General features: G+C 35.6%; 1 protein-coding gene across 1 annotated transcript; it reads right to left on the bottom strand.

Moving 5' to 3' along the window:
- Positions 1 to 871: 871 nt before the first annotated feature.
- Positions 872 to 20,774, bottom strand: mmp2 (matrix metallopeptidase 2). Its single transcript, XM_046840532.1, has 13 exons — positions 20,458 to 20,774; positions 19,888 to 20,114; positions 19,213 to 19,361; positions 18,544 to 18,672; positions 18,288 to 18,461; positions 17,847 to 18,020; positions 15,258 to 15,431; positions 14,906 to 15,061; positions 14,414 to 14,540; positions 6,193 to 6,329; positions 4,688 to 4,847; positions 3,415 to 3,524; positions 872 to 1,846 (listed from the first exon to the last, which is right to left on the bottom strand). The coding sequence occupies exons 1-13, from the start codon at positions 20,611 to 20,613 to the stop codon at positions 1,746 to 1,748; spliced, it is 1,974 nt and encodes a 657-aa protein (XP_046696488.1). The 5' UTR covers positions 20,614 to 20,774; the 3' UTR covers positions 872 to 1,745.
- Between the last annotated feature and the right edge of the window lie 3,506 nt (positions 20,775 to 24,280).

Here is a 24,280-nt window from a genome sequence, read left to right on the forward strand (position 1 = left end):
TTCGGCCTTACTTGTTGTGGCAAGTTGAAAAAGCCACATAATGGCAAAAAAAAGTTTGATGGGCTGAAAATGGCGCACAATGAGAAGAAAAAATATTGATCATGTCACCATCAAACTAATGAGCCTGGTTTGAAAATGTAAAAGAAGTAGAAAGGTATTTGTGTAAAAAAATATAATCAGTGAAAGTCAAAAGTTGTCCAAAAAATAACAGTGAAGTAAAGTACTGATACCAGAAAAATCTACAAATGTACAATAACGAAGTATTTGTACTTCATTACTTCCCATTTTTGATGATAATTTAGTAGGTCTGATAAATGCATTGAATCAATTGATGTAAAAATGGAATTGGAATTCAAAGAATGTAACTGTTTGTTAGGAAAAATAATATTTAACACTGTAACCATCTCTCTCTCTCTCTCTCTCTCTCTCTCACACACACACACACACACACACACACACACACACACACACACACACACACACAGCTGAGTATTATTTGAATACATGAACATCTACTGTTATTTCTGTTTGTGTTGTTAATTGTGTTCATTGGCACAGACACATCAAATTAGCTTTTATTTCAATATAAAGTTAATTTTATGTTCATTCTACTGTAATATGACACAATATGCACAATATTTGTGTTTCCTTCTATCGGCCACAAGATGTCAGTGTTTATTCAAGAGTTAATTGTATAACCTTGCTGTAAACATCATGCTGTATGCCATGAAGTTTATTGATTATATTATAGGATTAATAGGTATGGCGATAATATTTATTCCTGTACTAATGGATATTTTGAAAATAAAAGGCCTATATTGTGCACATTTAGTTGATTGATTTAATAATAAAAACGCTACCGGAGAAAATATCTATTTTCAGAATAACATTTAATGACAAAGTGCACAAAGCAAACATCAATAAAAAACATATAATGCCAACTCAAAAGGTCAAAATCAAAGTACATTGGATTAATTAACAGTATTTTCCATGACACTTTTCGGTCATGAGTCCATCACGCAACAAACCCATTTACAGTCTCAGGCAACCCGTGCCCTCAATTTCCTAGTGCCATGAAAGAAAGAGAAGAACAAATAAAAAACAAAAAGAAAAATGATGTGCTACTGTTATGTTTGGTCTCTGTGTTGCTGCAGAACACAATTTTAACTAATGTACAAAAAGTGCTTCCCCCTAAGAAATGATATAAAAAAATACTTCACCAGATAATTTCCACTAATAGAATAATAAACAAATGTCAGAACAGCAAATACATTTTCAAAACATTATTTTTTATGCTTATAATCGTGCTTTTACAGTCCTAGCTTGACTGAATCCGGTTAATGTAAAAAAGAAAAAAAAATGCAATACAATACTGCATGAATATTCAGTGGGGACATACCTGATGTCTTTGCAAATCTAGAGACACACAGTTGAATTTTCTTAAAGGAGGCCATTAACAGAGAACAAAGAGCACTGGAATAAACAGCAATTATTACATGGTTTAACAAATAGTTTGTAAGGTCAGGTTTTTATCTAGGTTTCATTACAAAAGATCACCAGATGCTTGTGACCTTAATAAAGCCTCACAGGCTGATTAATACCAGACTGATCTCACCTGAACGAGATCAGTCAGAAAGAAGACATTCGGACAAATTGGAGTGTTGACTATAAAAACGTTACACCATAGTGGCACAGAATAAGATGATCCGAGTTTACAGGTCATGGCAGGAGGATCGTGCTGCTGTTTAGCAGTGCAGCCAGTCTGTTTTCACCTCTCCTACTTTGACGATCCTAAAGTTCTCATCCATTTTGTGATAGTGGGAGCCTTTGAAGAAGTAGCTGTAGCCTATAGGGCACAAACAAATGAAAGGAAATGAATAATGCCAGTAGCCAATCACGGAAAAACTCCTTAATAAATATTTAACGTAATAAACACTACGCATGATAGATTTGTTTTTTCTACCAGATGATAACAGTGCATGAGGCAGTAAATACAAAAATTGGCCAAGGAGAAGCTCGAGAGTGCTGCCCAGTCACTGGAAACCCCTGAAATTAACTATGACAATGTACGCTATTTAACAAGCAAGCACTGGTAAAGGAAAATTAAATAAAGTAAAGTATATTATTCTTGAAATTATAATATCAAATAAAGTAAAGTATAAAGTAAAGTACATTATTCTTGTATTTTTGTAAAAACCCTGATTAATTATTACCTCAGGAAAGTTCCCCTTTTACATTTTTATTTAAGTAAAAGTACAAACATATTTAAATGTAAACAATTTCAATAATTGAATCAATAATTGATGCAATTCAATGCTCCATTCTCCTCTAAAACTTTAATGAAATTTATGTATTTACTTCAAATTTTCATTCATTCAGTGGAGTCAAAAGTGAGATATTACACAAAAATATTATAGAGTAAATGTTTAAACGTTTGGAAAAATAATATTTTGTTACTATTCACCAATGCTTGTAGCGCATAAAGTGTAAAAGGTCAAAAGTGTTGAACACCTTTAAAGACCGGCCTGTTGGGCCAAATAGCAGTTTTGTGCCAGACTTTATTTTGCTCAGTTTGGTCAGTGATTCCAAATAGCTACATGTTTTTATTTCTGAAATTAGAGTTTGTCATTGTAATTAATCTGCCTAGTAGCACAGCAGGTCACTACTGACTTGATGTATGTAGTGCTGCAGGTGGTGGAATTCGGAATGAGCAATGAACTCTGTAGTTACAGCATCGATGTGCAGCACATTACCACAAATCATCCAATATTACAAGTATTTACTTTAGACTTTTGTAGAGATCATTTATGTAAATCCAATTAAGAAGCAAAAGTTATTTTTTCTCATATCTGTGAATTAAGACACAATTCATATTAATGCTCATATAAACTGGCTGTTTAAAGCTTTATTAAGGCTTTACTTCTATCTATTACTACTATCTTTAAAATTACACATGCTAGGGAAGGAAATAGTTTAGCTGGTAAAGTCAGTGGCAGAAATTGGTCTTCAAGAAGGCATTCACTCGGAAGCTACACTGGTATGAAAAAAAGAAATTGCTGGCATTTAAGGAAATAGGAAAAAATGATTTACAGCGGAGACATAGACTAACATAGAACTCGTTTCAGGCATCACACACACTTGCTCTATTTAACACTTTTTTATAGAGTGTATGTGTGTATGTAGGAGTTTAGGTGACGACTGACTGCAGTACAAGTGTGCTTGTGTACTGTATGTTCTCTGCATAGAATGTAACAGATGGAGCAGTGATATAACTGGCAAGAAATCCATGTTGACTTTCTATAAACCTACCCACATATTTAACACATGGCAAGTCACCTCAGGTATATAGGGTTTATATATTATACAGTACATTTATCTATTAATAAGATCATAGAAAATTTCTTAATCTCTTACCCCCTCCGTTAATACTGAAGGCAGCATCCAAATCATCAGGGACTCCGTTCCAGGAATCGGCAATGAGTTTGGGGAAGCCAGGATCCATTTTCATCTTGGCCTCATTGTATCTGTGAAGTTATAAGCACATAAACATGCTGTGTACAAAGCTTACATGCTTCCAGACAACACAATTAGCTATATAGCTAATTACTGTAAGATATAGGTGTTTAATTATGATATTTGCATTTTTACTCCTGCTGGTATTATTATTTTAAATTGCTATCCGTACAATTTAACACAAATTTATATCCATAAAACATAGAATAGAATTTCTGTGGCATTATTGTCATTTTGATGACATCATTTTGCACTTTCATCATTCTGTACATTCAATTCAATTAAATCTTCTCCAAAATGTAAAATGTTTCATCCCAACATGATTAAAAAATCACTTTTATAAAGTTTCTGCTATTGTGCAAGAAAAATTTCATCTGTGAACTTTGGTAGTAAATGTGTATTTGGTAAGATAAACGGTATTCAAAAAGGAGGAGGAGCCACTCAATAGCCACTTCCAACAGCAGCACATTCCAAAGTGTCTTATTCCTTATATACCACAGCAACTTATTTATAAAAATACTGATAAATATTGATTCAAAATATTGAAGAATATCATAATTGATTTATTTATAGTTACATTTATGCTACATGTTGTGGAAAACTAAGTTAGTTCCTGTTATTACTTTTGTTGTAGCATTAGTCTTATATAGTTGCTTCCTACCAGTCTCTTTTTTGGCTTAGTTTATAAAATCACAAAATGAAGCTTGTCATGTTACAGAAAAACTACATCCTGAAGACTTTCTTGCATTGGAAGAAATTATATTTACAGCTGTATCTAATACTGTTACTGACCACTCCTTCCAAAATTGCAAATAAATGAGAAATGACTAATTATATAATGCATTAAGAAGATAAATGTCCACCAGACAAGAGAAATTTACCACAGAAACTATTGTAATATTAGAAAAGGTGTATTGAAACAGCTATAATGGAGAATATTCAACACCTTACGAGTTATAATCATCTTATACAGAATCAATATCACATTATATAGAGTGTGATATTGTACAGTCTTTTTTATCTTCTTGTTTTTGTCCTACAGGAATGAACTGTATTTTAGTGCAGCATGTTTCCCATGTACATGACTCTTCATCAGTAAGTGTGACAGTGTGTGTGTGTGTGTGTGTGTGTGTGTGTGTGTGTGTGTGTGTGGTTGTGATAGTTAAGACATTACCTCCAGAATTTGTCTCCAGAGAACAGGTAGGTTTTCTTGCTCTTGTGGAAGGCATAGGCCGCATCTATGCGGCTGACGTCTGGTGGAAATCCCATGGAGGAGATCTTTTTGGGATAACCTCTCTCCAGATTGCTCGCTGAATACACCCACATTTCATCACCTAGGACACATAACACACATCCCTTCAATATGAATGCATGCACAGACACTGAATGCAGGTATTTATTTTCTTAATAAAAGTCAAAATAAACTAAATGCATCTTAACTTGCAACAATTACAGCAACAAAATACATTTTACAAAGCTTGGCATTATGTGTTAGGAAAAAAAATAGTGTTTTGAATTGCTTAATATAGCTCCTCATGCAATTTTACAAACATTTTATCTAAAAACCACAATCTAAAAAACCTACTTACATACCACAATGACCAAGGAATGAACAAATGCAGAGGCTGCAAATATATAACTGGCTTAAAACCTTTTAAGTCAATAATAAGGAAACTTGTCCTGAGTATAGTACAATTACTTAATGTGAGGCAGATTGCACACCACCAAATAGAACTAGCTGCAAAAAATCACTTCAAAAAGGACACTGATGCATGCAAGTGTCTGGATGTCATAGCCTGCATATGCATTTATTACTAAAAAAAACACCATTTTACATTATATTATACTATACTATATTATATTGGAGGTCAGACAGGAGTCTCCGTGTACTATGATGTTTGCAGATGATATTGTGATTTGTGGTGAGAGTAAGGAGCAGGTTGAGAAGAGCCTGGAGAGGTGGAGGTATGTGTTGGAGAGAAGGGGAATGAAAGTCAGTAGGAGTAAGACAGAGTTCATGTGTGTGAATAAGAAGGAGGGTGGTGGAGAAGAGGTGGTAAAGGTGGAGGATTTGGGTACCTGGGGTCAACAGTGCAAAGTAATGGAGAGTGTGTTAGAGAAGAAAAGAAAAGAGTGCAGGCAGGGTTGAGGAGAGTAGCAGGAGTGATTTGTGATGGAAGGGTGTCTGCAAGAGTAAAAAGGGAAAGACATGCATGTAGTTGGTTTTAAAGAGGCAGATGTAGAGAATGGGGGTATGGAGACCGATAATCTTGGTGACCCTTAATGGGATAAGCCGAAAGAAGAAGACATATTACATTACATTATTTTATATTATACTCCATTACTTACCATTGTGAATACATATATTATTGGAGGCAGTTTTATTGACATAGAATGACAGGTGTGCAGAACTAAAATAATTATTGTAAGATTTGTATTTATGTTTGTACATACTTTAAAGAATAATGCAGAATGCAGTTACAACACTGTATATAGCAGAAAATTGTAGCTACTGCTAAAAGTGAAAACTATTTATTTTTCAGATATTTGGCAACCTACCTTTCTTCTGCACTTTCTTTTCATTTTGTATTTTTAGCATTTCTTTCTATCTATGAAATCATATATCTTTAAAATGATTGTCATTGTTTTAATTTTATGATGTCCTCTGTGCAACTTTACCTGAAAAGAAAATAGACTTCTCCTCCAGTGGATTCTCATAGGCTGCATCTATCTTCTCAGGAATCTCACTCCAGAATGTGGCCACCAACAGTGGACCTGATGGCTTCTTCTCTATATTAGTAGTTCTAAACAGGAACCTAAGAGAGAACAAGATGTTTGACTCACGCATATGCACATTATGAGTTATCTAACTGAGTGACTCTATACACAGATCAATTTGGATTTAGTAAAGGTGGTGCTAGTGAGCAATAGACCAGCATCACTTTAAAAAAAAAATAGAGAGAAGTGCCAGCCAAAGGCTAAAGGGAATAAGTTAGACACTGTGTAAGTGAGAGAGTGCGAGAGCAAGACTTAGAGATCAAGTGAGAGAGCTGCTTTAGTAGATCTGCCTCCTGGCAACAATAGGGTGATTCATTGGAGCATCTGTTTCTCGTTATGGCAGAGATCGGAGCCAGCGGGACAGGCCCAAACTGTGCTTTTCCAACATTCAGCCCAGCAACAATACCCACTTCCCCCCAGCTCCTTTTCCGCTGACCTATTTTTCAAAGGCCAAATTATTTCAGACCTTGAATAGGCAGATCCGGTCTATGCATTTCAATAAACAGCAAATAAAAAACTTTTAAATACACGAATTGAGTCTGCATTGAGACCTTCATTATAAAGTCTTCCACCTTTATCCTGTTCTTTGAGTTTAGTAAACCATTGTTGCATGAGATTTTTGCAAAAGATTGCTGCAAAATTTTGGAGTTTCACATTGATTTTTTGAACCATGCAGACCAATGACCTTTAACTGAACTCAGGTGGACAACAACACTAGAAAAGGATAGTACACTGACAGTATAGTCCTATACTGGATAGTACAATGAAGAACAACCCCATACTAATGTGGTGGGTATGAGCTACTCTATAAAAGTATTTTTACAAAAGTACTCAAATATCACAGGTCATCAGCATGATAGCAGTAAGGATGGCAAGTTAGTGGGTGAGAACCCATCACCTGGCAAGCCTTGTCACTCTCCCTACACCAGCTCTATGCATAGTAAAACTACCATCGAAAATATTACTCACCGAAATATTATAATCAGCAGTCAAGACAAAGTCTTTGGGCTACCTCCACAAAGACCATATGAATACACAATTTTTCTGAAGTTATCACAAAAAGGTCACATACATATTGTCTATTTTCACATTAAGTAAAGTAATGGAGGAGTCCATCCTGAGATATTACAGGGGTGCATAATACCCATCACTGAAAAGAAAAAGGGGAGGTCTAAGACACAGTGTTTACTATTGTTGTTTAAGCAGATGCTCAAAAAGCAAAACCAAAAAAACAAACAAAAGAAAAACAACAATCCTTTTAGGATTCTGTGGTTACATCAAACACATTATTTAATACACTGTATACCACGTGATTATAGATACTTTCTTATGGCATTTGGATTAGTCTGTGAAGAACTGGGGAAATTTCGACAGTCACTTAATAGCCAAAACAACAATACATTCAGGGCCTTGTAAGGTTAATAGTTTTCACCAACTTTTTTTAATGTATCTTACCAGTGTTTTATTAATGGCTTTAGTTTTACACTGGTGTTTGTCATTTTTAAAGGGTGGATCCAAGAAATATGTTTGTACCACCCAGACAGACCACCTACACATTTACCACAACTCGTTACCAACACCCTGATGCTTTGTGGATGCTTTAGATATCACTAAATTTCATCAACATTGAGGATCGCCAGCAAAAATATTTCCCACTGCATTCTTGAAAGCAAAATCACTTTTATGGAATGAAACTGAGATCTTAATAACCAGAAACTGATTGCCATCGCCCCGACATGGAAGGAATGATATCACTAGTTATGAGGAATGGAACATCCAGTGTAGACTTTTAAAATCTTGAGTAAAAGCTACACATTTCGATTAAATGCTACACATATTACCAAAAGGACTACCTAAATACTACATTTACGGCATTTGGCAGATGCCCATATTCAGAACGACTTGCTATTATCTCATTCATATAACTGAGCAGATGAGAGAAAGAGCCTTGCTCAAGGGCACAGCAGTGGCAGCTTTGTGGTGGTGGGTTTTTAACACTACCTTCTGATCAGAAGTCCAACATAATAACCATTGAGCTACCACCTCCCCTACTACTATAATAAATACTTCCTGCAAAATTGTACCTATCACTAGGGGCTCTTAAAAATTGAGGTTAGCCTCATGTCAGGCTACCAGGCCCAGGCAAATAATAAAGCACAGAGTATGCATCGAGAAATTTGAAGACTCTTAAAAAATGTATTAATTAACGATCACATATTGTTCCATAGGCTCAACATACAAAGCATATACTCTCTTGCATCCTTCCAATATGCTTTCAACCATTATTATTTGCTGTTGCACCTTCTGATAATGAATGGTTTCACAAAAGCAAAGGGCCAGATATGCACATAACTAGCAGTCATTCCACAAGAATTTGCTGACAGACATTACTCCTACACCAGCATCCAAACCAAGAGATCTGGTATTCCTGTACACAAGAGATTTCAATCAGGATAAAGGCAAGTTTCCCTTTTCAAACCAGTAGTTCCTTTTCCAACATAAACAACAAATCCTTTCAAAATCACATACTTGGTTGTACTTAATTCTCATGGTAACAGAGGATGGCAACAGTAACTCATATGAACACATATGAACACATGAACACATATGAAGTTTGCGACACTATCAAAAAGAGCCTGGATCACCAAGCTCTAAGGCCAAAGATTGAGTTTTAGGATAAATTGCTGTGAAGCTGTGCAACTCCCAGGATGAGAGTTGGAGTTCTGTCATGCCAAAATCAGCACCTGCTGCAGATTACAGTACCCATGAAGCTCAGCCAAACACAATGTTAGCTAACATGCAGATTATGTCTGTACACTATATACTGTATATTCACATTTTGAAGCTTAATGCACCTCTATAAAGTGGTCCTATGACCAGTTCTATTCTTTAAGAGCAGATTGTCATTTCCAACATACAACCCCAATTCCAAAAAGGTTGGGACACTGTGCGTAATGTGTCAGATACAGGATTCTAGCTGCTTAACAGTTCTGGGTGTCCGTTGTATTTTCCAATTGATGATGTGCCAAATGTTGTCAAATGGTAAAAGGTCTAGACTGCAGGCTGGCCATTTCAGCACCCAGACTATGGATTTATGATATTGTAATAGAAGCAGTATGCAGTTAGCAATGTTTTGCTTAAATAGGCAAAGTTTTCTCTGAAAAAGACGTTTTCTTGATTGAAGCATTTGTAGCTCTAAACCCAGTATATACCGTTCAGCATTGATAGAGCCTTTCCAAATGTGCAAGCTGCTGATTTTTACAGCCACTTATGCACTCATACCATCAGACATAAAATAGGATTTTGTCATTTGCATTTTATAGGGTTGATGAAAATGGCTTCATATTTTGTATCAAAATACAGTGTTTTGTATTTTTGTTGTTTAAAAATATACTTTACGATGTCTACATGATGACATCATAAAAATTCAGCCTCTGATTGGTACCTTCATCTGGGAGATCACAGGGATATGTATGTGAATTTTTATATCCGTTAACTGGTTGCATATGTAAGATTTATTTCATGACTCAGACAAAAAGCTGTTGCTATCAAACATTGTTTACTTAATCAAGTAAGTCAGTGTAATAAGGAAGGGATAGATTAAATAGGTCAACTCATTAAAGGTTGATTGAATTTTTTAATACAGTAGTTTATTTTGATACATGGTGTGGCTGCTGTATTTTCTAGTTAACTTTGATACTCTTAAAATTAAGGTATTTGGTATTTTATTTTAAAATACCTTTTGATGTATCTTTGCCCAACCCTGGCCTCGGTACAATTGAAATGAGCTTTGGCCCAGAAATGATAGCGGCGTTTCTGGATCATGTTCACGCATGCCTTTTTCTTTGCAAGATAGAGATTTCATCTGCATTTGTGGATGATTCGGCAAACTTCGTTCACAAACAATGATTTCTGGAGACATTAATGAGCCCCTGCAGTGATTTTCATTACAGAATCATAACTCTTTTAAATGCAGTGCTGCCTGAGGGCCAGAAGATCATGGTTCATTCAAGTATGGTTTCCACCCTTGTCCTTCGTGCACAGAGATTTCTCCAGAGTCTTTAAAACCTTTGATAATATTATAGACTGTAAATGATTAGATATTCAACAGTTTGCAATTTGCTAATTTTTCCACAATTCATAGACATAGTCTTTTACAGATTGGTGAAGCTCTGCCCAACTTTTCTGATGAGAGACTCTGGGTTTAAATATTGTCTTAGAGAAGCAATCATCTTACTGACCTGTTTTCAATGAACCTAATTAGTTGCAAAATGTTCCTGTCCCAGGAACATTTTGTTTTGAGACCTGTTTTGGGATCTGTTGCAGCCATGAAATTTAAAATGAACATAAACCATTTCTTTAAATTGTATATTTCCTCAGTTTAAACATTTGCTATGTTTGTTTTCTATGATCCACGGTGGATAAAATATGAGTTTATGAGATTTGCAAATCATTGCATTTTGCAATCATTTACATTTTACACAGTGGCCCAACGTTTTTGGAAATGAGGTTGTACTAAAGCCAACAAGCCCAAACAAATTTATATGAATTCCTTAGATAAATGGGAAAGTTAAGTCTTATCTATCTTAACAGTCTGCCTATACCTCTAGACACACTTGAAATGGGAGACGAGGTAATCAAATGGCTAGACACCACTCCCTTCCACCACTGAGTTAACAGCCATTCTTGAATACACACCTGTCAGCATTCCCTTCTTATAGTCCAGCAAGCTCCAACAGGATAGCAGGATTACATAGAAACTGCCTTAAGGTCCACTGACTCACAAAAAAAAAAAAAAAAAAAAAAAAAAATTGTGCCCATGACTACTTATTAGACTAGCTATATATTTCCACTGCAGCTACACAAATGTCATAAGCACAGAATAGAGTTTCCCAAATGGTTTAAACACCTGTTGAAAGTGACCCAGACATGAATGTCTCATGGCTAATATCATCATTCCTTAAAGTAATGTGACTTTTTATTACTTGCTGAATTTGAGTTTAGATCATTATAAAATAGAGTTTACAACAGTGGCATTTTCAATAAAATTGTTCTTCTCTCCAAGACTTATTAGGTTTAACTTAATTTGAAAATTATTTCAGCCTTTTTTTAGATACGTTAAAAATCTTCATATTTATAGCAAAAATACAGATACAGCTCCCCACTTTACATTGTAAAAAAGTGACATTCACTTTACGAACTTTCGCGGATACAAACAAACCTTTCCTCAAAGTAAAATTTAGTTTGAAGTCGAAAAGATTCTAAACAGGGGAGAGTAACTCACCTGTCACGAGTCTACAGTACATGATGTGCACTAGACTAGACAAATTTTTTTAAGTGAATTATTTTTTAATTAAATTTTATATTTTTTTATTATATAATACAAAATATTGTATACAGTATTTTTCACAGTAACAACTTACGAACAAATTCATGGTATGACCGGTCGTTCAGAACGTAACTTGTTCGTAAGGTGGGAAGCCTCTGTATACTGAAATGAAGGTAAAGGGTTTCTAAAGAATTCTTTTTGCTGGTGTTTATACTGCAGAGTACAATAGATAACATCCATATGCTGTCACTTATCTTGAACTGACCATAATTTAAAAGTAAACACAGATAAGTTACCAACAACAAACACAGAATTATCGTTAAAGTGAATCTCAAGAAAACAAACCTGCACATGAAGAGATGAATAAATATAGCTCTGTTGCAAGATTTTCATAGCTTATGCCAGTTGTACTTTTTAACTACTAATGTTTTTGACCCCACAGGCCATCAAGACACCATAGCTAGTTATTGTGCCTATAGCAAAGGAATATGAACAGAAATATGTGCATATTCACAGTACAGTCATATTATTATGCCTCACAGCTGGTCACTAAGAGTGTTTTACTCTACATGTCTAATCAAGAGACACTCTACATGCACAGTGTATTCAGAGTTGGCAAAATTAGTTATTAGGTTAAAAGGTACTATGTCATGGAGCTATGTGGGAAAAGTTATATGACTATCACATTCATATGAGGCTCTAAAATGTTGCCACAAACAACTGTAGCACTGAGATTGCCCTTTACTTGAACTAAACTCCAAGCCTGTTTCAACATGACAGTGTACCTGTGTAAAATGCAAGGACCATGAAGCCATGGCTTGCCAAATTTAAATAGAAAAATCTTGAACTTAACCCTATTGAACACCTTAGGGATTAATTAAAACACTGATATTTCCTTGGCCTCTCCACCAACCCTGTCTGGCCTCACCAATGCCAGTAGAATTCCAGTAGAAATTCGATTTTTCTTATATTGTTGTTCGCTATCACAGACCTAAATATGAAGACGATGTCTATGTGCCACAAGAATGATCAGATAGCTGGACTGAATTTCAAACAGGAAAACATTCAAACAGGAAAAAACAAGTTCAAAATGTTTCTACAGGAAAAAGAAAAGACCTCTGTGTAAGTAAACTCCACCCCCGTGCACAGATGTCTAATCAATGCTTAACTCCATAGATAATTCTGAGTACTCAATACTGGTCTATGTGGTATTTCAGCATCAGTCCCTTACTACCGGTGCTTACCAAAAATCTGAATACAGCCCTCAGTGTGTGTGTGTGGTCTCCTGATTATCATTGCTAACCACAGAGCAGTAAGGATTTAATTCGTATTAAAGATAGGTCTGTGTTCAGAACACTAAGCACTCTCTCTTGCTCCAAAGGCTCGATTCTAAAACCACATTATGTACATAAGCATGGTGTGTGTGTGTATGTGTATATGTGTGTGTGTGTGTGTGTGTGTGTGTGTGTGTGAAAACCAACAACTTCAAGGAGTTTTGCTTACGGTTGTATTATTTGGGTTAGCTGATCCCATCAGATCTAGTCCCCAACAGAGGACATCTGGAGTTAACGGATGTCTTTCTCTGTGTGTGTGTGTGTGTGTGTGTGTGTGTGTGTGTGTTGGAAAACTTTGGGGTTTAGATAAAGTCACAGCCTGATTAAACATGTATTCATGCAAATTTCGTGGCTTTCATGGCCAATTGAGTTTAGTAATTTTATTACATTACTGCAAGACCCCTCAAGAGTTTAGAAAATGAAATAGAGCGTTTATTGCAAAAAGCAGACAACACATTTCTTGTAAGCATGTTGTAAAGTCTGTGATGGAATGCTTTATCCAAGGTTTAACTACGCAGTTATAATGCAAACAGTACAGTCAGCAAAACTCCTTGAAGTTTGTTGAAGCATGCTTTTGTTTGTAGCATGAAAAATGTTGCTTTGGAATCTGTAGAGAGATTTGTGGTTACTGCTCACAGTCTAGCCACACAGACTCTCACACACACACACACACACACACACACACCGACGTGTACGCTCAGGGCAGACACACGCAAACATATGCATAAGCACTTACTGCAGTCTGCACTTAAAAGACTCTTGGTGTCTTCCGCTTAAAACATTCAACGTTGATTTTAATTCCGTTTAGAATGCAGAAACATATTGCAGTTACAGATGCAGCATAACATCTATAAATCTTTCTATAAAACCAGTGGTGGACGAAGTACACAAACCATGCACTTGAGTTAAAGTAGAGATACACTCGGTAAAATATTACTCTAGTAAATGTAAAAGTGCTCTCTTTAAACTTTCAGTTCAGTAAAATTACAAAAGTATTTGCTATAATGGCATTAATGTCCTTTTTGTCATAAGACTCTACTTAAGACTTGCTTAATCAACTCAAATTATGTGAAAAGACTCTAATGTTACTCTTAGCACACCAAAGTATTAATTGAATGGTACCAAACACTGATTGATATGCATTAAAATGATCATGAGCCCAAAACTTCAACCAGTAACCATGTTGTCTCCTCCAGAATTCTCAGAATTGTATTTTCTAAGCGTAAAGCTTTCTGACACTACAGATGTGTAAAGCCTTCCGATTGGCTAAAAAAATCTCGAAATTGCAAGAGAAAGATTTTTTGTATTCGAATTACTCGAGGAATCCCTCCTAATCCTAATTAGATTAATGTTCCGTTGTTCAGATTTAATCAATCTGATTTGCTTTTCTGCTAAATTTATCTAAAGATTTTAACAGATTATCTAATCCTGACATGGAGACCAATACCATAACACTTACCTATCTGTAAAGAAGAAAGTCTCCCCTCTGAACTGTGCTATAGCATCAAATACAATGTTCTCACTGCAGATATCCATAGGAGTGACTGGACCCTGAGTGGGAGGAAGTGGCTTTCCTGTTGGTGCTCCTGTGAGTGACAGAAATAGTGTTCCATCATACTGAGTCACAAAATATAAGCAAAAATTTTAGATTTTACAAACAAATGAATGCTTCATTACATAAAACAGCACCATATGCTGTTTTTAATCTATGTGGAAGGTCAATTATATATATATATATATATATATATATATATATATATATATATATATATATATATATATATATATATATAAGTCCCGCTGTAATTTGGTACTACAAAAATAAAAATAAGCATATGACTATAAACCTTTTTTATTCTTTTAATGACATTTAACACTATAGTCAGAACTTGTTATAAACCATCTGCCGAAGTCATTTAAGCATCAAATTATTTCGTTTGACTCGAATTACCGTAGAGGTCCTGAATTCCTCTGATGTCATCGTTGGAGAGCCTGAAGTGCTTAGTGTAGGTGTAGATGGGCGCCATGAGTGCTCCAGGATCTTGGGAGTGCTCCAGGCCCAAAGCATGGCCAAACTCATGAGCTGCCACCAAGAACAGACTGTAACCTGGTGGATAAAGACCAAAAAACGGGTCAACACTGTGCCTGGTTATTGTAACGTAAAAATGCAATATAGAGAATCCCAAACTGCTTTTAATAGCAACAAAGCCATATTGTTTATAAGGAATTTCTGTGAATCTCTGGTTTTAACTTCTGTGTAGTATATTTTCTACCTAAGCTGAACAGATCCAGTGATTGATTACCTTGGTCTGGACAAAAACCCCATTTTCGGTCTTCGTCAAAACTCTTGGTGACACTGCACCACGACTTCCCATCATTACGCCCAGAGGTGGTGCACACATCATAGGTTTGGCCCAGGAAAACAAAGGGGAACACACAGGGAGCTCCCTCAGCATTCCCTCCAATTGTAGACAGGGCTGCAAGCAAAAAAAAAAAAAAAAGATCTCTCAATTCATGCATATATCTTTTGTAAAACACTCTGGCACATTTTATCAGTAAACCAATGGCCATGTACTTCTTCCATTTACAGTTGCAATATGACTGCAATTGCAGATGTCCAAACATTGCCCAGTTCATCACCAACTGCTTGCTAAAAAAAGGTTACAATTAAATAGTTTGTTTTCATGAAGAATAATGGTTCATGGACAAACATTTAAAAGTACAGCTAGCTAATCATTGTGCAACCTTTAAGATCCAAAAACATGTGGCCAAAAATGTGCAGTCTACCTTTTTGATGCTTGTGGAGGAGTGAATAAGGCTGAGACTACTGCAGTAGAGTCAAGATTGAATAACAGCAAATAAAAGGTGCCTGTTTTTTTAAGTCTTCCTTGTAGAAATAAACAAAGCATGGTCAAGATGAACTCCTTCTGAACAACCTGGTGCTTTTTAAAACATCTGAAATCAGTTACAAAATAATTTCCCTTTCATCATGGAAAAACCTTCCAGATGTTTCCAGGATTTATTTCCAAAGTGAATTCATGAAGTGATTTTTGACATTGTATATTGGTTCCGTTTTATTTAATGGAAATAAATCATAAAGTAAAAAAGGGAAAACATGAAATGTGATATTTATTATTAAGAAAGGCTGCGTTTATGTAAAGAGTTTAATTTGCTAATATTTTTATTATCATTTCGAGTCTATATAACTTAACTCTTTCATTTGCATAATCCTTATTCTAAACATTTAGATCTTTCCAGGTTGAAAAACAAACTGAGTAGAAATGTCATACCTTTTTTAAATCCTTAGACTTTTTAAAGTTAAACCATACTATTAAGCAAAAGTTGTAGAGGTAAAGCAATTTTCTGATGCAAATTTACTGAGTTATTCTTCTTATATACTTAGTAGATCACTTAAGAGTAGTTAAAATGTTGACAAGGTGGATACTAGTGGAAAGCTAGCTTCCTTAAGCAACATGTGAATGTGTCTGTTATTTACATTCCACACTTTCTTAAGGCTATTTTACAGTACAGCTGGCAGTAATTGATTTTTACAGCGGTGTTTAAATATCCAGGGAGAGATTAATGGCATGAGCATCTGTCATTAAGAGACTAGAATGTCTCACTGGTAGTTAATGGAAAAAGCCTGGCTTCTTATCAAACGTGAAGATACGGCGTTAAAATCTCTTCAGCAAAAAGGATCTATCTGACTAGCAAAAAAAAAAAAAAACTCATTGGTTATAATATGAAAGAATTTGACATAGATGCTTTTAACATTTCCATAACACCAGATGCTTTGAACATTAGTATTTCAGTATTATTAAAGAAATATAACTCCAAAACCGGTGAAATGAGAGGCTTTACTTCCCCCCGCACTGCTCTGGTTTTATTTTGAACGATGAGCTTGATGTAGCCCAAGGCTTCTTTTGCTTTTTAGCCAGAGGTTATACAGTATGAAAACACACACTGGCACAGAAACACACACAGGGCTACATTCCCAGAGAATTAGATCCAGATGAAGAGGCCTGCTCCCTTAGTTTTAGCCATTTCTTTGACACAATGGAAAAAAAACTTCTGCCAGCCCGGAGTGAAAAAAAAACAGATGGGTAAATTTAATAGACTTCAATGAGATGAAGGAATAGATGCTGCAGTTAGATCTCTCATATTTATGGGAAGGTGTTAGGAACTTTTTTAAGTCAATAAATATAGAAGTATATTCATATGCATATATAGAATGCATATTGTTCATTAGAATGAGTGGTATTTATTAAAAAAAAATTCTACACATTGAACAGTTTGTATTTGTGCCCATGGAACTGACAAAGCCTTAAACCGATGACTAAACATTCAAAGAATTAGTTTGTGAACTTAAATGCACTTATATCTTTATATAAAAGTCTTTCACTGAAGTGGCAGAGAAACCAAACTGCTTTGTTGTTCTTGGCTGGAATATGACCACAGTGGACACATTTTTCCTACTGCGCGCAAAGCCCCCTTTTTAAATACGGTCTGTTTATGTGGATAAAATAGCATGACGCTCTAAGCATAACTCTCTGCCAACTGTGTGACCATAACAACGATGATCTCCTGAACAGAAAATTAAGCTTTTGTTTGATAATGTTTCCAAATACTATACATCTCTAGTCCTTTAACTTTCTAAAATACTGTTATACTGCACAATATATTAGCAATAGTGGTCTATAAAACAAAATGCAAATATTTTACAACTCGTGTAATTATAGGTTAATGATATAGTTAATAATGATTATAGTCATTAATATAAGCTTATCACATGATCTTTCTAATGTTTTGTGATTTCACATTGCAGTGACCCCCTTAAATAATAAAAGTGTGATACATTGGGACAGTAAAATAATAATAATAATAATAATTACCAGTTTCAGGGCAGAACCCATAGGTCTTGTCCTGGTCGTAGTTCTCAGTAGTGGCACACCAGCGGTACCCATCGTCTCTGCCTGCAGTGGTACAGCTGTCATACTTTTCTCCTTGGAAGGTGAAGGGAAACTTACATGGTGACCCTTCTCCATTTCCACCCAGTGTGAGAAGCACTGTAAAATGCAGAGAAGCTCTTCAGTTCTTCAAGTTATTTAATATTTATTCGGATAATTAGCATCTTCGATTTGATAAACATTCCAAAGACTGTATGACATGTGCTGTGGTAATTCCAATTAAAATATTTTTGGTCAAATCAATTTTCTATTATTATAATAGAGAGCCAAAACCCATATCATGGTCTCATGTTTGCTATAAGTCGTACAAAATGGCAGTATGATTTTTTTTCAAAACATAAGAAGTATCAACTAAGTGGTACTCACATTCATGTGGACAGAAGCCATACTTTCCATCCTTGTCAAAGTCATAGGTTGTCGAACACCACAGAAAGCCATCATCACGCCCTTGATTTGTGCAACTGTTGTATATTTTACCCATGAAGAGAAACGGAAACTTACAGAACTCCCCCTCGGCGTTGCCAAACTTCACCTTTACAACTAGACAGTAAAAGAAAACCGAGTTTTGTTTGCATTTTAGAAAAATAACTTTGTACTCATGAAAACTGTTAGGTGAAAATACCTTGCCCATCTCCCAAAGTCCAATGCTCATCATCGTCAAAGTGAGAATCGCCTCCAATTCCAGGACCTGGAGCAAAAGCGTGGGCCAGGAGACCATCCTTACCATCGAATGGATAACCGTCGCCATGCTCTAAAGGTCAAACCAATGTCAAGTCAACACATACAGTATGTTTGCTGATTTCTTCAACATTGGAAAAATCTGTACCAATATTCTGGGATTCATTTGCATGGTTTCTGTGATTTTTGCTTTCTATGTTCTGTTCTTCTTTGGGTTCATTGGTGGGATAGATATGCAGCTACAGGATAAATATCTCAACTGGTCAAAAATAATTGGGGTTTTGGACAGGCATAATTGTCTTCTGATTTCCTTGGACAATTCATGTGCCAGCATAAACTACAATTTCCAGTAAACTGATCTGTGTTTTTTAATTACACACTGAAAAAGCAAAGGCAAAGTTGAACCAAACCACAGCGTGTACAAAGAGGTACTGCAGTTTCAATATGTGTACTCATACTGATTCATTTCTCAGAGTATTCTAGCATTAAGTACTGCATACAAAAACCTTGAAGACTGTTGCTGTAAACTGGCATGTCTTGGCAGTGTTTTATGTACTTTGCTTATTATATTGTTTAAAGAAAAGAAATTACACAAAAGTGTTTTTATAGATACCATTGCGCCCGAAGTTGATATTGATATCAGCATCTCCGGACATGACCCGCTTGAATTTAAGAGGTGTAACATCACTCCAGACTTTAAAAGCACGAAAGAATGCATCATCAATTGTCTCCTCATCCATATCTGGACTGTGACCTAAAATCCTGAGGAGGAGAAAGGTAGTTAGTTTTGAACTCTTAGAATAAACTGTGTTTAACATTGTAAAATCCTACACAACATACTTATAACTTATTCATAGTGATGGTTTTGTCCTGCTATAAGCATCCACAAGAATCTTTATCAGAAATATTTTCTTTTACTGTCTTTTCTGACACATTATTTTTGTGGTGATGCAAACACTATCGTTCCGGTCAGTTCTAGCCGCAGAAGGCAGCGTCAGGACATTCTTTAAACATTGCTAATGCTGTCATTGCTTTCCAATTGGTTCTTGTGGATTGACACCAAATATGGCCTTTGTTATGTGTTTATTTCTCCATTCAGAGAAGAGGAAAAAACATTTTCAGATCCAAAAAGGGGACTGAACATCTTTTACCAGAACATAATGTTTAAGTAGTCTAATTTCCCTATCTCACAAAACAAACAGCAGTGGGTTAAGCAATGACTTGGCTTAGCAACACACACACACACACACACACACACACACACACACACACACACACACACACACACCTGTATGTAATTTCATTATTTTGCCACTTAGGTTTTGCTGGGAAGAAGTTGTAATTGGCCACATCTGGGACTCCACAGCGTGGCTTCTTCATAATCTCAACTGTATTCTGGTCAATCTCTCCAGTCTCCGGAAGAGAAAAGAACTTCTGCATTTTTTTTAGCGAGTCCTTCAGAACCATCAAGTTGCAGCGGTCTTGTGGGCATCCATAGAACTTATTCAAATAATGCTTTAGATATAGAGAGAGATAAGTGGTGAGGGAGAGGGAGGTGGGGGTAAGAAAACAAAAACAGAGTTAACCTCAATGGAGGGGCTACATTCCAAACTTTCTCCACATCCCACATACAAACTATATCATAATGAGTGGTATAATAGTTTAATCTATAATAATACATCTCCAAATATTAATACGATTTTGAATTGCACCAAGAACAACTGAATAAATATACATTAAATATTTCATTCCCATAATAAACATTACCTCCATGTTACAATGTAAAATCCTGATGTTTTCACCTGCAAAACCCTCTGATCCATTTTCCACATGCACTCACTAATCATAAGTCACTCACCAGCGCTACTTCTTTGTCTGTCCGGGTTACAGGATCATCGCCTGGGAACTTAATAATAGGCGAAGGCGCTGCAAAAGTTCCTAAAGAAGCAACAATCTGAACCAGGAGAACTCGAAGGACTAAATGCCTCCGACTGAAAGGCACAAAGAAACCCATTTTATCCAGTTGCAGAAGGAGCTCGGACACGGACGGTAGGAACAGATCAGAACCGTGCGCTGTCGCAGTTCTTCTGCGTGGGCGTGCTTTTTAATCGCTAGTTTTCTTACACTACTGCACACGCCGTCGTTTCAAGAGCTCGCGAAATCTCTCTCTCTCTCTCTCTCTCTCTCTCTTTCTCTCTCCCTCCCTCGCCGGCGTGCACAGAGTGACGTGCTGACGCACGCAAACCTGAATCAGACCAGATGTGCAAAGAAGGAAATACGAAGGATAGTCCTGATGTGGCTCGTGATCTTAGACAATTAAATAATTCCCATATATTTATATATATATATATATATATATATATATATATATATATATATATATATATATATATATATATATATATATATACAAGCAAACAAATAAAAATAAAAAGCTAACCCTAAACATAATAATAATAATAATAATAATAATAATAATAATAATAATAATAATAGTTTTGCTCACAGACTTAATTTGTTAAATACTACTTTGTTAAATGCATGCAGATCATGCTGTTTAATTTCACAATTTATGTTTTACATATAATACACATCATATGCATTAATTCCACACTTGCAATTTATTATCCCAGATTATTCATACAATCCTATAGGGAAAACCTTATGCTCATTTTGTTTAATCGACATTTGTGGCAAATGTTTAAAATATTGCTTATATGTGTTATACACATAGACAGTAAATGCACCATTTGAGGTTGAGATTGACACCAAATAAGGTGTCTGGTTCATTTGTGATAATGAACTATACATTATTATTCATCATAAATCGAAACACCAGTAGAATTGAGATTGGTATGCTGACACAGTACTCAAACACCACCGCCAACATCATCATCATCATCATCATCATCATCATCATCATCATCATCAAAACTTTTACTAAAAAATATGTTTAGTATGAACAGTGTTAATCAATAGTTGAGTACTGGAGTAAACTAAACATGACAAATACTGAAATTGAATATGAAAGTTTTTTTTCTTTCTTTTTAATTTAATACCTAGACAGGAATCAGACACTATCAAAACAGCATATGTGAATCAACTGATCCAAACCATAAAATATGGCTGCCTAATAGTATATAAAATAACAGCTACTGTACTACTTGAAATGCTCAGTGTGGTTATTTTAAACCCTGATTTATATCTGGAAATGTGACACTGGCTGAACGCTTGATGGTCTGTACAGGCAAGATAAAGTTCACATTTAAAATAAGCATATTTCAGAGACAGGCTGCCCCCTTACTCAATCTGACAATTTTCATGAACTCCTTCTTATTACAGTACAGGTGACAATTTATTTTAAATAAATATGTTCAGTTTAATTAACTGATAAATAAACTCATAGGACAAACAAATGTCTAATGTCTAATACAGAGAGAGAGAGAGAGAGAGAGAGAGAGAGAGAGAGAGAGAGTTATAACAACAACAACAACAACAACAATAATAATGATAATAATAATAATTATTATAATAATAATAATTATTATTATTATTATTAGAATGAAACCCCTTAGCTCAGGAAAACTGAGTAGACAGGATTGTCTACTGGAACGTTTAAGGGCAGAGACTGCTCTCTGGTGGTGCATGACTAAAATTGAACTTATTCAGTTAATATATCAGCAATCGTGCAAATACCTGCATGTTTTCTTACCTGTATTTTTACCTGAAAAACTTCACTGGATAGTGTAGCCGAATGCATCGTGCTGTTTGCAAGTTTGTGCTACATTTTTATCCTTCTCATTCGAACATACTATATTTGTAAGTATTGAATTTGGTGATATACTAGTTAAATATCGACAAAAGTGGAACAGGGCCCCTGTATTAACATTAATATACAGTGCACTGTACTTTTTAACATTAATATACAGTGCATCTGGAAAGTATTCACAGTACTTTACTTTTTCCACATTTTGTTGTGTTGAAGCCATATTTTAAACTGGATTAAATTCATTATTTTCCTCAAAATTCTTCCAACAAGACCCTATAAGGACATATATGAGTGTTTGAAATCTTTGCAAATGTATTAAAAATAAAAAGCGAATACAATTTTTTAAAAAGTGAAGCACCTTTGGCACCAATTACATATTCAAGTCTTTTTGAGTATGATGCCACAGGGCAGTTTCTCCCGAGCATCAGTGCACAGCCATTTTCAGATCTCTCCAGGGATGTTCAATCGAGTTTAAGTCTGGGCTCTGGCTGGGCGATTCAAGGGCATCCAAAGAGTTGTCCCATAGCCACTCCTTTGTTATTTTGGCTGTGGGATTAGAGTTTTTATCCTGTTGTAAGATGAACCCCAGTCTGAAGTCCAGAGCACTGTGTAAAGCAGGATTTCATCAAGGATGATTCTGTACATTGCTGCATTAATTTTCCCTTGATCCTGACTACTCTCCCAGTTCTGCCATTGAAAAACATCCCCACAGCATGATGCTGCCTCCACCATGCTTAACTGTAGGGATGGTTTTGTACAGGTTTCCTCCAGACATGACGCTTGGCATTTAGGCCAAAGAGTTAAATTTTTGTTTCTCTTGGTCTAAGAGGTGGCCTTTTGCCAAACTTCAGGATTCAGAGTGACCATCAGATTATTGGTCACCTCCCTGACTAAAGCCTTGCTTCCTCGATTGCTCAGTTTGGCCAGGGGACCCGCTCCAAGAAGGGTTCTGGTGGTTCCAAATTTATGGATGATGGAGGGCACTGTGCTCATTGGGACCATGAATGCTGCAGAATTTTTTTTCTGTACTGGATCTGTGGCTCAATATAATCCTGTCTCAGAGATCTACAGACAATTCCATGGACTTCATGGCTTGGTTTGTGCCCTGACATGCACACACTTTCCAAATCATGTCCAATCAACTAAATTTACCACAGGTGGCACAGACTCCAACTCCATAACATAACAGTGCTTTCTGGTGCCAGTGGGAAATATTAGATTAATTGTTTAATATTAATAATAATACTCACACTAATGATATTACAACAACTACTACCACTACTAAAAGTATAAACACTATTGATGATAATAATAAAACAACAGTAACAGTAACAAAAACAACAAAATTAATTTCATTACTACTAATATTAATACTCTATCATTATAAATGCATCTAAATACAACACATTTTTTATTTTTCTTTTGTATATTTTACATCATTTACATAATATGTATAAAGGTATACAGTATAGCAAAAATAATCCAAGTTTAAGACACAGCGCCCTCTAGTGCTGGAGCAAAACATGACATTATCTAATAATTTCCCATGTCAGGTCATCATTTGATTACGATGATGATGATGATGGTGATGATGATGATGATGATGATGATGATTATTATTATTATTATTATTATTATTAGTAGTAGTAGTAGTAGTAGTAGTAGTAGTTGTAGAAGTAGCAGTAGAGTAATACAAAGACCCACAATGTCACTATATCAAAAAATTTAAATACTTTTTTTAATTGTTGGACTTTTGGAAAGTATGTTAATTTACTGTATATGTACTCAATACTTGGTAGGGGCTCCTTTTTGGTGTGGCGTGGAGGTAATCAGTCTGTGACACTGCTGAGGTGGTATGGAAGCCCAGGTTTCGTTGACAGTGCCCTTCAGCTCATTTGCATTTTTTGGTCTC

The sequence above is a fragment of the Silurus meridionalis genome, chromosome 26, assembly GCF_014805685.1.
Source record: "Silurus meridionalis isolate SWU-2019-XX chromosome 26, ASM1480568v1, whole genome shotgun sequence".
NCBI classification, from domain to species: Eukaryota; Metazoa; Chordata; class Actinopteri; order Siluriformes; family Siluridae; genus Silurus; species Silurus meridionalis.

Coding starts and splice junctions, on each gene's coding strand:
- mmp2 (XM_046840532.1), bottom strand. CDS start 20,613: ATGGGTTTCTTTGTGCCTTTCAGTCGGAGGCATTTAGTCCTTCGAGTT. Junction 20,115..20,457: donor CAGACAAAGAAGTAGCGCTG/GTGAGTGACTTA, acceptor CTATATCTAAAG/CATTATTTGAATAAGTTCTA. Junction 6,330..14,413: donor ACTTTCTTCTTTACAGATAG/GTAAGTGTTATG, acceptor GTTCTCTCTTAG/GTTCCTGTTTAGAACTACTA.